The following is a 15,127-nucleotide window of genomic DNA, read 5'->3' as shown; positions in this document are numbered from 1 at the left end:
CCACTTTTTAACAGGAATGGGAACCCATTCATCAGTTGTAATGAATTAAAAGCAATCTCTAATGTTGAGATTCTATTAGTATATTGCCAATCAAGTACAATTTAAGTAGAACAGACCAGAAGTTTAAAGGCTACAAAGCTTTTTAAAAATCATTTCAAATTCATTCCTAAACAAGTGTATTTTTCCCCCCATGAAAGTCTGAATATCAACTTATACTCTTGAGCCACAGGACCCATTTGTTCAAGTTTTACTAGACTAAGATTGTTAAAGTACAAGCAAAATTCTTAATTATGACTAAGTAATTCTATTTTATTCAAGTATAAATGACTGAATTGATAGCCCTGCCTATGTTTTTACTTTTTTACAATATAAAGTTTTATTTTAGCTAAAGTTATCATTGTAAGTCAGAAAACAATATTCATATGACCACAGAAAGCAAGGGAAACAAAGCAGCCTTTCCCCTTTCCTTTGATACTCTAGAAGCATAATAGACAAAAGGGAGAGCTACCAAAGACAATGTCAAGCCACACCACAGCAGTCCTTGCAAGTCATTCAAAGAAATTCCCTTAGATGCTTATTTTGCCTTGTGACCCAAAGCAACTGGAAATCACTAGTTACAAAGAAATGCTATGAACTACTTCAAGGACTAGGTAAAAAACAAAAACAAAAAAAAAAAAAAACAAAAAAAAACAAAACACACACTTCATTTTCAATGAAAGAACAGGAGAAAGAAACAAGGACCATGCTAAAGGACTATGCGAACCAAAATCTGTTTTAACTTCTCTTTCTTATGCCTTTCAAGTCAGTGAAATTTTGATAAAGTCTTCTTTAAAACCAGTCTCTTGTAGAGATTAGCTTTTACATACAAGTACTATGTTCAAAATATACCAATACAGAGATGTGTAAATTTTTAAAAGCTCACAAATCGTAAGGGATTGACTGAATAATAAAACAATTCAAAACTACTTAGAAAAAATGCAACAATCAAGTTGTACAGCTTTACCTTCAATGATGTTGCAGTCACTCAGGAATAGATAGAAATTTCATATAAAATGCAAATAACCATGTTTACCATCTTCTGTAGTAGAGCATATGAAATACACAAGGGATGCTATAGGTCGTAAAGTGCATGAGTTGTGTAAATGAGGTGGTAGGGGGACAGCATTTTTGTACAACCCACAGTAGTTAGGTTTCATTTGGTGGAGAAGGTGGGTGATGAGCAGCCTTATAAACTATTCATAAGTTGACATTTTAATTGCAAACTAAAATGAGGAAATCAAGTCACAGAAACCAGTTATCTGTAAGCTCTCATTTTCCACATACAGCTAATAGAGAAATATGGAATAGTAGACAGTGTCTCTGGTGTTTCATGAGTTGGTCCTTTTTCTACAGTGTACTTGAGAGACATGTCTGACCAAGAGCATTGAAGCTAGACAAGTATTGCCTGGCACCATGAGTTTTAAGTTTTTATAATCACTGCCATCAAAGCAGATGGAACAGCTACTTGGACTCCACATACACACTTGGTAATCTCAGCCAATTCAAATATGAAGAGCAATACCACATCTATTCCACTCCGAAGTTCAGTGTATTAGGTGTTTTTCACAAAATATGAAAGAAAATACACCATAGAACATATAGCATATGTTCTATGCTATATGTTGTTCGTATGGTGTTCGTAGTACATTTGTAATCTCATTTCCTTTTGTTATCCAGATTTCTTTTGTTGCCTCCCTCCCCCTCACTGTTTTTGCTTCTGCTTCATTTCTTCTATTTCTTCTACTCTTTGTTCTATTATTACTTACGTGTTTCTTTTCAAGCTCTTTGCTTTGTTCTTGTTCTACACCTTCACTTTCCTCTTCCTTGCTCTTCCTCAGTCACCATCTATATTCTCCCCACTTCTGAGTATTATCTTTCTGATACTAACCCCCACCCCCATTGGATTCCATCACAAAACCATTCTATCAGAATTTAACCCATATCTCTTCTGAATGGATGATCTCTCTCTAAGAAAAGAGATCTAGAAGTTTTCCTCAAAAACATCCTGGAGTAAAAGCCTAGGTTACAAAATACATTCCTCAACAAGGCTCTCTGAGGAGATTCACATGCTTTCAAAAACAACTCTCGTATGTCTATCTTCACACAGAAGATCACACAGAAATTGAAACTACTCACACATTTTGTCTGTTTTGAACATTTCCTGGATGTTGACAGCTCTCATTGCTGCTTCCAAAAACCAACCAGCAGGACCTTGCCTGAAGAAATACGCTGCCTTGCGTCTAAGTTTTTCCCCTCAGACATACCCTGTTCTTCCAGAATGTTTCCTCTACAGCTATATTTTGTTCTCTGACACTGCTGCTCAAAGCAATAAATTTTGAAGTGTTAAGAGATGTATTTCTCAGTTGCAAAAGCATGTTTTTTGTTTTTGTTTTTTTTTTTGTAGTTACAGAATTTCAGATACTGCTGTGGGTTTTCCTAGTACCTTAACATCATACATTGATGAAATAGGCACTGGGAGGAAGAACGGGAAAATGGAGAATAAAGTACCAAGTTTTAATATCCTGAATTCCACATACAACATGGGTAAAACAAGATTTTATATTTAATTCTATATGGAACATATTTAAACAATCTAAATTGCATTAAGAATTTTATTTCATTCGATGCGGAATAGTACTTCACTTGAAACCAGAAACTGACAGGGGAAATGGTACTCCTACATTACTTTGCAAATTAAGCTTGGTCTAAATCAAGCAATGACTGAGGTTGCTTTAGTTCAGTCTGAATTCAGCAAAAGCTGTTCAGTTCTGCTCACACACAAACATGATTGACTACTGTCTAATCCAGATTGAGCTCATAATCCTCTCTGCAGAGAATTATGAAACGATTTTATTCTTTACCAGTTGGTCAATATTTGCCATCAATATGGCATTTCAGAATCTGAAGTATTACTGTTAGATGTCTGTACTGATCTTTTATCTGTAATTATAGTATCTGATACCACTAAGTAGCAGTAACAGGTAACCTCTCAGTTTAATCACAATTACGATATTTCTTTCTTTGAGGTTTTATTTCCAGAAGCTCGCTTGCTAGTACCACGTTCTTCAGCATTCCTTTTAAAAGATTTAAGTATTCCACAAACATTTTGGGCTAGTTAAGCTCAGTTTATCTTCCAACCTTATCAGACACAGAAGCTACCACTGTGGAAGACTCTGCTTTTCCAATCCTTAGAGGATTTTAACATGCTTCTCAGAACAACTCCATACCATTAGGTGAAGGGCTTCTTTCAACATTTTGTGTGTTAAAGATTTGAGTTATTCCAACCTTTGGAAAGAAATCCCCAGCAGCTGAAAGAGCAACCTTGAACGTGAATGACAATGAAGATATCAGGCAAGAAACAGAGATAAAAAGTGAAATGCAGGAGAAATGCAGTTCCAATAGAAGACACGACCTGTGACTCTATAAACATTACTTTTCAAAATCAATATAAGCTTATGATCTAATGTCTGCATCAGCTGATTTTTCACTAAACACTAAATTGTAAATGATGACAGCTGCAGCTGTGTTGAGAACAACCATTCAACATATTTCTGTAAGTCTGGATTTGTAGACCAGGCCAATACCCAACCTCAAAGCATAAGTGCTGGAAAGCGTTTGGAAAAAGAGACAAAAAAAAAACAAAACACAAAAATGCTGGCAGTCAAAAGATGGCAATGAAGAAGCAATCTACTTCTAAGCTTGTATTCAGCAGAAAACAGAAAGTAGACGTTGGAGAGCTAGCAGCTATTTTAGGGTTAAAAATATTAAATGTGTGGTATGCAAGTCATAGCTATCAAAATCGGTGTCACTAACTACAACCAAACTGCATGAAACAGCCTGAAGAAACAGAATTATCAGGAATTGGCAGTGTTAAATTGGCATTCCAACAGCTAGAGTGTACTGAGTCTCTTGATGTAGGAATGCTCTAGTTGTTTCAAATCACTTTGTCTCATTTTATTCTGCATATTTCTAATGATGAACTTTAAAAAGTTTCTAGAAATGTGTTAGTCTATTTCTCTCTCTCCATTATCTTCATCTAAATCAGACTACTCTAACACGTAGTATGTTAAAACCATACTGAACCAACAGAAGTCTTCACAACAAACTAAGTTATCTAAGAAAATCTGTAATGCATAGTTAACTGCAGGGCATATACATACAATAGATTAACAAATTAGGCATAGCAACTTGAGTATCAGATGATTTAATGGGCATTAAAGCAAGTATAGATATTTGATTCCACAGCTACCTCCTTGTTATCAAGGTGTCTCCACTAGTGTTTCCCAGTAAGGAAAGGAAAGACAGCTGCAATGAAATAACATTCTGAGGTCTGAAACTCAAACATGAAACCATCTCATGAATGCTGACAGATTTCAGTACAGCCACCTGTACAGGAGCATGTTTGCTTTTGCAATTTAAGAAGAAAGCTGAGAGGTCTGTAGGAAGTATTGCATTTCCTTGCATGAACCACCTTTATATTGCATATATTTTAACCACACTACTCAACATAAAATCAAACCAGAATTTATAATGAAGTATGATATTAGACATATGTTTCTCATGTATACACATTTCTGTCAATTTTGGATGAACAGCTTTCTCATTTGCTTGAGCAGGTTTAGGACTCTTCATCCTAGAAAAATATAACGGCCTACAGAAGGAGTGGCATGGAAAGAGTGAATAGGGATCACATTTATTGCCTCTTCCAGTATAAGATGAGAAAGACATCAAATGAAACCCGTTTCAAAACACTGTGCTTCCTGTGACAGTGTTAAACTCAGCTACAGCATGCTGTGAATGCCAGGAGCTTAGAGGCATTTAACAGAAGATGTTATATTGCCTCTAACTCAGGAAACTTTCAGAGAAATTACCATATACATACCCATTGTATGTTTCCATAAGCATCTGCTTTTGGCCACTGAGTTTTGAGATGGCTTACTCTTTTATTGAATGTAGGTATGAAACTTCCACAAGCCTTCCAAAAACTTTGATAATAGAGAATGGGGCCAACAGACAGTAATTCTTATCTCTAAAGGTTAATGATACCATTGAAGTGAATGATTTTTGACAGATGGGGATCACAAGGGTCAGATCCTCTTCTAAGAGAATCCAGCGTCACCTGGCTGGAAAACAGCCTTGAAGTAAGTTACCTCAAGTTACGGATACTACATTAGCTCTCATCTCGAGGTATTTGGAACCATCTTCTAGAAATACTGAATCCTGAAGCTGCATGGAAGGAAAACAATTGCCAAAAGCATCTCTGTCTACTGAAATATTACAAATGCACTTACTGAATGGCACATCACCATAGCAGCAGCAACTTGTACAGGTATGCCTGAGAAAACCTTAAACTAGCGTGGACACTGCTAGCATAGTAATCTTACTACTTATCGTAGCTCTGTATTACCTCCAGTTCTTGGACAGTCCCAGCATTTCACAGAACTCTGCTGCTATAACTGTCAGCTGGGAATTCTCAAAAAACATCTTGCATGCATTAATCTCATATCTGAAAACCAAAAATAGTTCGTGTTATGCATGCATCCTAAGGATAAATTCACACTGCAATAATAAAAAACCATCAGCCAAGGATTCAAAATCCTTGATGCCTACAGTTAGATTTGTTTCAAGCAGTACTCATTCACTTGTTGGTAGTGACTCATCCTCCTGATATCTGTGTTTCAGCACTCTTGGAAAGCTAGCAGGTTCCTAAACAACCCCTCTTCATTCCTACCCACTCCTACCCTCTCCCCAAAAAGCAACTTGTTTATACTTCCATGTATGGTATACAAGTGAAAGTTCAGTTTTAAAAATACTGGCCCCTAAATTTCACAATTTGACACTGTCTATACTAAATTTAACATTTATTTTCCACTTAAAACCACAATGAAACACAGTAGCTGCATTTTTCATGACAATTTGTCTTATGGGCAGAGAAGGTGGATGCTCCCAAGATGAAAACTAGAACTTCAGTACAGAATTTGGAAGTAAGGTTGACAAAGTTCCAAGGATAAAGCAGCATAACTACTACAGCCTTAAAGCTATAAGGGAAAGCCACAACAATCAGATATTAGGAGCACTGGAATGGATTTACAATGGACAAATCCCGCTTATCTAATCAATCTGATAGAACCTTAGAGGCATACTATGAGACTAGTTTGTTAATTGCTCCAGTGCAATTATTAATTCTCCCTCCCTTTTGCTACTACAAACATCACAAGACAAACATTTTGCAACCCCTTATTTGTTGGTCCAACCTGAACTTTCAGCAGTGATTCTTCTGTACTGCAGGAAGTCTCCACACTGCTTGCTGCATTAACTAATAGCAAAAAAAAAAAAAAAAAAATCAGAGCAATATTTGAAAATAAAGAATGGAAAACTTGATTTTTTTTTTTTTTTTAGGAAAACTTGATCTTTTGAACACAGTGGTGATTGGAACTGAGGGAAAGGGAACATCTTGTTGCCTTTACCAAAAGGGTGATCAAAATGCAAAACAGAATACCCATTATCTTAAATCAAGGACTTTTACACATCAAATCAGAGAATGGTTTGGAAGGGACCTTAAAGATCATCTAATTCCAAACCCCTGCCATTGGCAGCGGTAACTGCCACTGGACCAGGTTGCCCAAAGCCCCACCAACCTGGCCTTGAACACCTCCAGGGATGGGGCATCCACAGCTTCTCTGGGCAACCTGTGCCAGTGCCTCACCACCCTCTGAATGAAAAGCTTCCTTCTAATATCTAATCTAAACCTGCCCTCTTTTAGTTTAAAACCATTATACTCCTTGTCCTATCACTGCACTCCCCTACAGAGTCCCCCCCCAGCTTTCCTGTAGCCCCCTTTAGGTACTGAAAGGCTGCTTGTAAAGTCTCCCTGGAGCTTTCTGTTCTCCAGGCTCAACAATCCCAACTTTCAGCCTGCCTTCACAGGAGAGGTGCTCCAGCCCCTTGATCATCTTTGTGGCCCTCCTCTGGGCTCATTCTAGTAGGTCCATGTCCTTCTGGTGCAGGGGGCCCCAGAGCTGAACACAGAGCTCCAGGTGGGATCTCACAAGAGCAGAGGTGGACAGTCACTTCCCTCACGCTGCTGGCTACACTCCTTTGGATGCAGCCCAGAATACAGTTGGCTTTATGGGCTGCAAACACACATTGCTGGCTCATGTTGAGCTTCTCAAACACCCCCAGGTCCTTCTCCAAGGAGCCGCTTTCAATCCATTCTCAGCCCAGTCTGTATTTGTGCTTGAACATTCTACAGTGTTCTCCTGCATTCATTTTATAAACAAATTTAGAGTGTATATGAACAAAGAATATGACCAAAACTAATGAAAAGCCTTCAAAGAAAATTCAAAGCAATATAACCTTCCCTCAACTGAACAGAATTCTCTCCAGTTCCTAAACAGAGGGAAGTAGTTTGTCAAACGGAGAGAAAGCAGTCCTAATGTCTTCTCTCTCCTCCCCTCCCAATGACCACAAAACTTGGGCTTCGTTATGAATTGCTCACCCATGAATATTTATTTAAACAGTTCTTCTTCTAGTTGTCATTACTAGTAGAGTGCTCACATGGGATTTATAGTGAACTGAATTTTCTGTGTAAACAGGCCCATAGGCTTCTGCTGGAGCAGATGCTTAATGAATATTCAATGTGTTTTTAATCATCAGTAAACTTTGCTTTGACAAACTTAAATCCAATGTCTTTTTGATACAACATAAGAATAAAAATACACTTCTATTTTTAGTAATTTTCAGTCTCTTAACAAATGGCTAAATAACGTTTGTTCCAACTGCTACGACTAGCCTGCAAGCAGAAACAAAAGCTTTAATAATTTTGGTTTAAATGACTTTTCAACCTTCTGGGTGTTTAACAGTAGAAAGGTCAAACTAACTCGCAAATAAAGTAAATTGTTAACTTCAGATTGCTGAAATATTACAGTATTTGAGTGCTTCAAAAATATTTATCTTTCTGATTATTAAATGCCCCTAAACATACATTTATTTTCAACAAAAAAAGATTGATTTTAATGAAACTGAGTTAGAGAAAAAACTCATGAAAAGGAACACAGGCATTAAAACTACTATGATTTTAGGAGTAGGGAAGAAACTTCAAGATTCTTCCTCCATAAATTTTAGCCCTCTAAAAGATATTCTGGCAATCTTCCTTCTCCTGGTCCATGTGCAAGAAATTCCATATAGAACTGAAGGTTCAGGACGGCATGCAAGCCAAATATTCTCAGATTTGTTTTTTAAAGCCTACAGGTCCAGTCATTCTTGGTAAAGAGACTTATGTTAACTTTATTACTGACTTTCTACCCATTTGAAATATGTTTTCAAAAAGCTAGCAATGCATGGAAAACATGAGTCAGAACAAGAATGTTAATTTTATATAGAATGACTGCTTGATCTACTGATCAGCTATCATCATTAAGTTTAAAAAATCCACAGAAGTACAATCATTTCACTGCCACAAGCAAGTTATTTGCTCAGCAGCATCTGGAGATAACCGCAGCCAACTTCTTAGAGTATTATTTTATCCCTTGATGTCAGTTGCTTTTGTGCAGGAAGTTTAAGCAATTTTTTTGCGCAACCTTTCATTATTATGTTACCAACGCTTCCTGCTATAGGTAGTCATAGGATGTTCTTGTTTCAGTCTCTAACCAATCCACATTATCTAAAAGTTGTATTCCACAGAAACCAAGCTTGAGAACGTAAGATTCAGTATCCATCTGAGACGAAGACCGCACCACTACATAAATGCCTCAAGTTTACAGCCGTAAACTACCAAATCTTAGTATGACAAGTTTAGGAGACAATAAAATTATATATATATATAGTTATGGTAAGTAAATATTTCTATGAAGTTATAACATTAGCAGATATTCATTTGGGAGTACATTACTGATCAACAGAAGTGACAAAACATGAAGGGAGCTGGGATTGTTCAGCCTGAAGAAGAGTAGGCTCAGGGGTGACCTTATCGCTCTCTACAGGTACCTTAAAGGAGGCTGTAGCGAGGTGGAGGTTGGTCTGTTCTCCCATGTGCCTGGTGACAGGACGAGGGGGAATGGGCTAAAGTTGCGCCAGGGGAGTTTTAGGTTGGATCTTAGGAAGAACTTCTTTACCGAAAGGGTTGTTAGACATTGGAACAGGCTGCCCAGGGAAGTGGTGGAGTCACCATCCCTGGAGGTCTTTAAAAAGACGTTTAGATGTAGAGCTTAGGGATATAGTTTAGTGGGGACTGTTAGTGTTAGGTCAGAGGTTGGACTCTATGATCTTGAGGTCTCTTCCAACCTAGAAATTCTGTGAAATACATATTCTTCAGAAAATGTTTGAGGATTTTTGGCATACAAACTCTTTCAGAGAAATTTGCCATTTGTTCTCCAGAAAAGTATAAGTTTCACCAAGAAAAAAGTTTGAATGGCTTCTGATCATAGACTAAATACTGTTAATAACATTTTGGTACCAATAGGTTCACAAGAAAGAAGCAGTAAGCAGCATTAGCAAACTCATATCTCCCTACTATCAGGCACCAAATTTAAGAGAGAAAAACAAGAAGTCATCCATTTTTCAAGTACAATGCACAATTAAATCACAGAACTCAGTACAACAGGATTCTGTGTGGGCTAACACCCAACAAAATTAGCTCAGTAAGGAACCTGACATGTTAATAGATAATTCAAGTTGTGGCACTAACTTACTCTGGACAATTTTCATTCTTGTAAGTCTTCAAATAAATCCCAGGGAACACACCATAGAGCTAACAGATACCGTTTATCGTGCTAATCCCCATAGCATAAAAAGGCTGCACTCAGACTGGATATAAGCTGGATAGGTCTTGGGTCTCACTAAAACATTTTTATGTCTCCTAGTCCTCCACACGCTAAAATGTGTATTTGGGGTAAAACTTGTTTTCTATATACTGAGATTGCTGTCATAGGTTTGGAAAGTAAAATACTTCAGCATCTAGACTCTTAGGAAGATGTTCTAAAATCAACATAGGAATTTAAGACAACACATCTGAGAATTTATTACTCAGAGCAGAAAGTATGAGAAGAAAGTCATGTAGCTTCACAAATACATGTCAGAAAGCATGAACAATCAGTTTAAAATTAGGATTTGTTTTTGAAGTTACAATCCATATACATCACTTCCTTGTGAATATTCACTCAGAATAGATTTAAGTATGAAAGGGATTTGATCATCCTCACCAGCAACATTAATTAGCATTGTAAAGTATTACTGCCTTTTAACAACATGACAAAAGTCATATCAATACCAAATCCATACTTGCTGTGCAGGAAAACAGCCTATTACCATTTGAAAAAATGACTCGTACAAACTCCATTTGATACAAGCTTTCTAACCTGGAAACACAGAAGCTCATAACTAGATTATTCTGTCACATTCTTAGCAATCCCAGGATTTGTACTCGAACTATGAACTTACAAATGCTGAAGGCAAGAAAAGGACTCCAAGTTCATATGAGCGTATCATCAGCTGGGTGCCATTTTTCTCCAAAGCTCCCCACGCTGCTTTAGATAGATTGGCACTGAAAAGAGAAAGCATTTCAGCAAGGAATAATCTTCAGAGCAAAAAATGCTGAAGCTGTAGCAACGCACTACAGCTGTAGCAACACTTCTACCAGGAGAACTTCACTTCAGTCAAACCAATTTTTACTAAAAAGTGATTTGTGTGGTGGGAGCAGCAGGGGCAATAATCAGAAGAGAATTGATAGAATACATGCAGATAATTATACAAGCCTGCTCATCTCATACAGAGATATGAAGAGATTCAGCCTTTGGGATCTTCTCCACGCATTTCAGAAAGGAACTTGGTAAATAGCTTCAATTTCAGAAAGGAATTGGTAAATAGCTTCAATATAACAACATTAGAAGATTAAAGGCTAACTAAATTATGACTAGTTATAAGATATTTAGCATAGAACATTTTTGCAAGTGTTAAAACATAGAACAAAATGTTAGGAACAAAAGGTACTTAGACACATTCATAAACACAAGTATTATCAAGTAAGAATATCTTTGTTTTAACATGCTATTCAGCAGCAGCTCATTAATCCTGCATCAGTATTGGCTACGAAGTACATTGAGCCAGAAAGATACAGAACTGTTCTCATAACCTACTTTTACAGAATAACACATAGCCTAAACATTATACTTAAACCAACAAACACACTAGATGTTTTTTGATAGTAGCATACGGTGGAAGGGAAAAGACATTAAGAAGAAAAGTCAAAATAGCCATGAATTTCTATATCAGGTGGACTAGCATCACATTTAAATGACATCTGTATCCTTTAACTACCACTTTAATCACTGATACTACAACCTACAATAGTATCAGTAACCAATGAAATTTAAGAAGCCAAAATATAGAGAAAAAATCAAGTAACTGAACATTTTAAGAGGAATGATACAAACATCATAAGCTTTCGTATGTATAGTTACACAGAAGTCATTTTTTTCCAGAAATTAAACAAATCTACATTTTCATTCACAGTAACACATCCTCCCCTCATGTTAAGAAATCCAAAGGAGCAAAAAACAAAAAAGATGCAGTAAGAATATCGTCTGTACTTGAAGTTAAATAGCATTTATTAGATATCTAAACAGCAAATATTAGATATCTATGTTTCATAACAATAAGCCAGCACAAGGATAAACTTAACCTTAACTCATTCTATTTTGTAGCAGTCAACGGACAAGCCAACATATCCAGCATGTCCATATACAGCATGTTTTAGAGAAACTCAGCCCAAGGTTTAGAAAGTATTTATTACTTCCATTGATGCTGGACTCTGATACTGCAAGTTACAGCCCAGAGAACAATTTGGGTTGTCACCATTAAGGGAGTACTTTTAAGGGTTTCTTACACATCTTCTAAATACGTAAAATTTGGCATGTGCTTTCAGGAAATGCTAAGAACAGAGTCAAAGCATCTCTAACATTTAAGTTCTCACAAGATGCAACTGATTCTTTAGTCTAGCTTTTCTAAGTAGCGTTATCTTGTTTCTTACAAGCATTTTCTTAACAATGGAAAATTTATATTCTTACTTCGTGTGTATGTATATGAATGCAGATATACAATGGATATATAAATGTACATACACACTTAACTATTTTAAGGTCAGTTCTGTTTCCACTAAAACTTTCATTTAAATCACCTGTAAAAGAATCAGACTTTCTAAAAAGAAAGTCCCTGAGAATGTATCAAAAAACATTATATATTGACAAAAGTTCCTGATACTAATTATAGCAGTATGATTACAGTAGTAACTCACCTGTGCCTGCGATTTATGAGAACTTAAAAAATGAAGCCATGTAAAAGTGAGAGGTATATAGTTAGTTATTTACCTTGTAACTAAAAACCATGCAATCTTTTTGAAGTCAGGACTGGGTCTCATATACGTCTTAATGTGAGGCATAGCATGACTTCGACCTGAGACTTCTGCTGACCATTTGCTAGAGAAACAGAAGAAAATGAATGTTTTTTCAGATATCTGTGTTTTGATTAAAAAACAAAACCCACACATACTCACCATGCTACAATGCCATGTTTTGATACTATCTTTCTTTACCACATTTGATACTTGTATACCTTACAGAGAAGGTTGAAATACCTCATTAAACTTAATTTTTAATCTTGAAATCCACAATCTTAATGTAAGCTGAACAGGCAGGATAATAATTCTTACTACAAACAACCCTGACAGACGTTCTCCTCAGTGTATTAGAATCCCCTGAAGAGTTTTCCATTCTTCCACTCCAAACAGCATTCAAGAAACCAAGTCCAAACTTCCAGCCAATTTTCCTTCTTTGAAGACAATCAATGGTTATGCCTTTAAACAAACATTTAATGTCTTGGCACCAAATTAAGCCTTGCAGAATTCCCCAAAGTTATTACAATGCATTAAACATAAAGTAGAAGCAGGGAGCAGATCAATTACACTATCCTTTCTCTTCCCTTCTCTATGCCCCTAAGCCACTCAGAAACTTGAGGACTTAACGCAGTAGAGGTTAAATATATATACACTCACACAATAACCAGTTCAAAACCATAAACCATTGCTAGGGTAATTCAACATCAATTATTGGTTGTCAGAACTCAACTGCAAGTAACCAGTAAAGGTATGTACAGAACTGAAGGTGTGTAACCATGGTGTCCACAAGCACTTTCCATTTAACTGTTAGCCCTCACTCAAAATCAGGAAGTGAGAGGGCCTCCAAATACACCTACATTAAACCAGAGACTTGTCTTCCCTAGGTTCGGAATGTAATACTAATTAATATGCTCTGGTTTTGGTTGTCACAATCTTCTTTTACTAGTTTGGCATTCTTTTCTAAAAGGTTGATCAAAAAGAATTTATCAGCTCTCAAAAACCTCAAGTGAGCTTTGTTCATTTAAAAGCCTAAGAAAATTCAGGAAGTGGAAGGCCTGGAATGATTGAATTACTTGAACTGACTTTCAGGACTAACTTTCACGCAAGTAAGTCAATAGGCTTCGCAGTTCAGCAGTTGAGATTAGGTTACTTTAACATGCCTATCCTCAGATGAAAACCTACTGTTTTGCAGAACTGGCACAATATTCTGAAAGGGCAAGACTTGAAACACTGCTCAAAACTTCTATTTTGATGCATGCCACATTGAAGTTGTTTTCTGAAGAGTAGGCTAAGATATGTAAAACAGCTAACTAGTGGTCCCCCACAGAACTCAAACTTCTATAGAAGTATATTACATTATTTCACATCATACATACTATGTAACAATACCATGAGTAATTGTTAACATCTTTCATCTCACAACTAGCAGTTCAGGCAAACATTATCTCCCATCTTCGCAGAAGAAAACTTAAAGCACAAAGAAAGTTAAGATGTTCCAGTAAGATTATAGAAGTGAAAAGCAGGAAGAAATAGAACCAGCAATGAAACGCCTTTTTTAAAAAAAGATTTTTCATCTCAATACCTTACTTGAACACAAATTTCTCTCCCCATATCCCAGTATCTTTGTAGTTAATATCTGTCTAAATCCTTCTTACCTCCTTATCTCAGAAAGATACAATTAAGTACTGCATTTTAGCAGTACTACCACTTCTCTTCCACCTACATAATGCTAACTGCACTTAGATTACTGTAGTAACTAAAAGCAGTTGAAACCAGTAAAGGCAGGAAAAGTTACTTCCAGAAAGTTAAAATAAGAGAACATATATTTTGGCCATACTTCCTTCAGTAGGGCAGTTCTAATATATATGGATAAGAAGAGGAAAGTGATTATGTTCTTTTTAGTAATATACTATTTACTACCTCACTGAAAATCTCAGATGCTTTTAGCAAAATCGCTATTAGCAAAGAGGTAGTTAAGAAATGTTCTCAATTCAGCCTAAAAGCAAGCACGTAACTGAACTGCTTACCAGAATGACAAATTGAATGAATTGGAAGGGGTTTCAGTCAGGCATTTCTGATTTTTAATACAGCTAAATTTCAACTTCATCATGAAACTGTCCTGACATGTTTTAGAAAAAAAATAGCTGAAGATATGCTTTGATAATAGCTCAAAAAATAGCTGAAAAAAAAGCCTGAAGATATGAGATCAGTTGTTTAGAAGAGGGCAAAAAAAAAAAAAATAAAAGAACATATAATAATATAACAAATTGAGGCTAATTCTAGTAGAACTGACTTAACACATTTTGATTTGTAAACTTTTCATCAGTGTAGCTGGCAGAGATTGCAGAAAGGGCTGGTATCATCTTGCAATAAAATTTCCAGCATATTCAATCTCTCAAAATTCAGTCTCACAGTAAATACAGTAAGTTAAATGAAACTAGCTTTGATGTACTTTATGGACCAAAACCACAGCTTAAGGCAGTTATTTTCTTGACAGTTAGATGGGTCACAGTATAGTCTAAACTGAAGGCACAAGTGTGAGTAAGGAAAAGTTGTACGGGTAGATTTAAATCAACTATTTGACCAGTAAAACATGAGAGCTTTTTGCTGTTTTAAGATTTTACTAGCTTAACTGACTTCAGACCACACTATTCCTGAAATTTTTATCACTAACTTACTACTCAGTCTTTTGTGGCATTT

At 36.3% G+C, this 15,127-nt stretch overlaps 1 protein-coding gene across 3 annotated transcripts in view; it reads right to left on the bottom strand.

Moving 5' to 3' along the window:
• The window catches only part of TDP1 (tyrosyl-DNA phosphodiesterase 1), a 42,044-nt gene that overhangs the window by 7,506 nt on the left and 19,411 nt on the right, over positions 1–15,127 (bottom strand). For 2 of the 3 annotated variants that reach the window (XM_084287364.1, XM_084287363.1), the window contains exons 13-14: positions 12,402–12,509; positions 10,477–10,579 (exon numbers count right to left, since the gene is read on the bottom strand). In XM_084287364.1, the coding sequence (XP_084143490.1) occupies positions 10,477–10,579; positions 12,402–12,509 (211 nt within the window). Of the gene's footprint in view, positions 1–5,446; positions 5,546–6,293; positions 6,356–10,476; positions 10,580–12,401; positions 12,510–15,127 lie in introns of all 3 variants that reach the window. The other variant, XR_014618458.1, reaches the window with a different exon arrangement.

The sequence above is a fragment of the Netta rufina genome (genome assembly GCF_964035555.1).
Source record: "Netta rufina genome assembly, chromosome: 5".
In the NCBI taxonomy this organism is placed as follows: Eukaryota; Metazoa; Chordata; class Aves; order Anseriformes; family Anatidae; genus Netta; species Netta rufina.
Note: the sequence above shows the minus strand (reverse complement) of the source record. Positions and strands in the feature narration are given on the sequence as shown.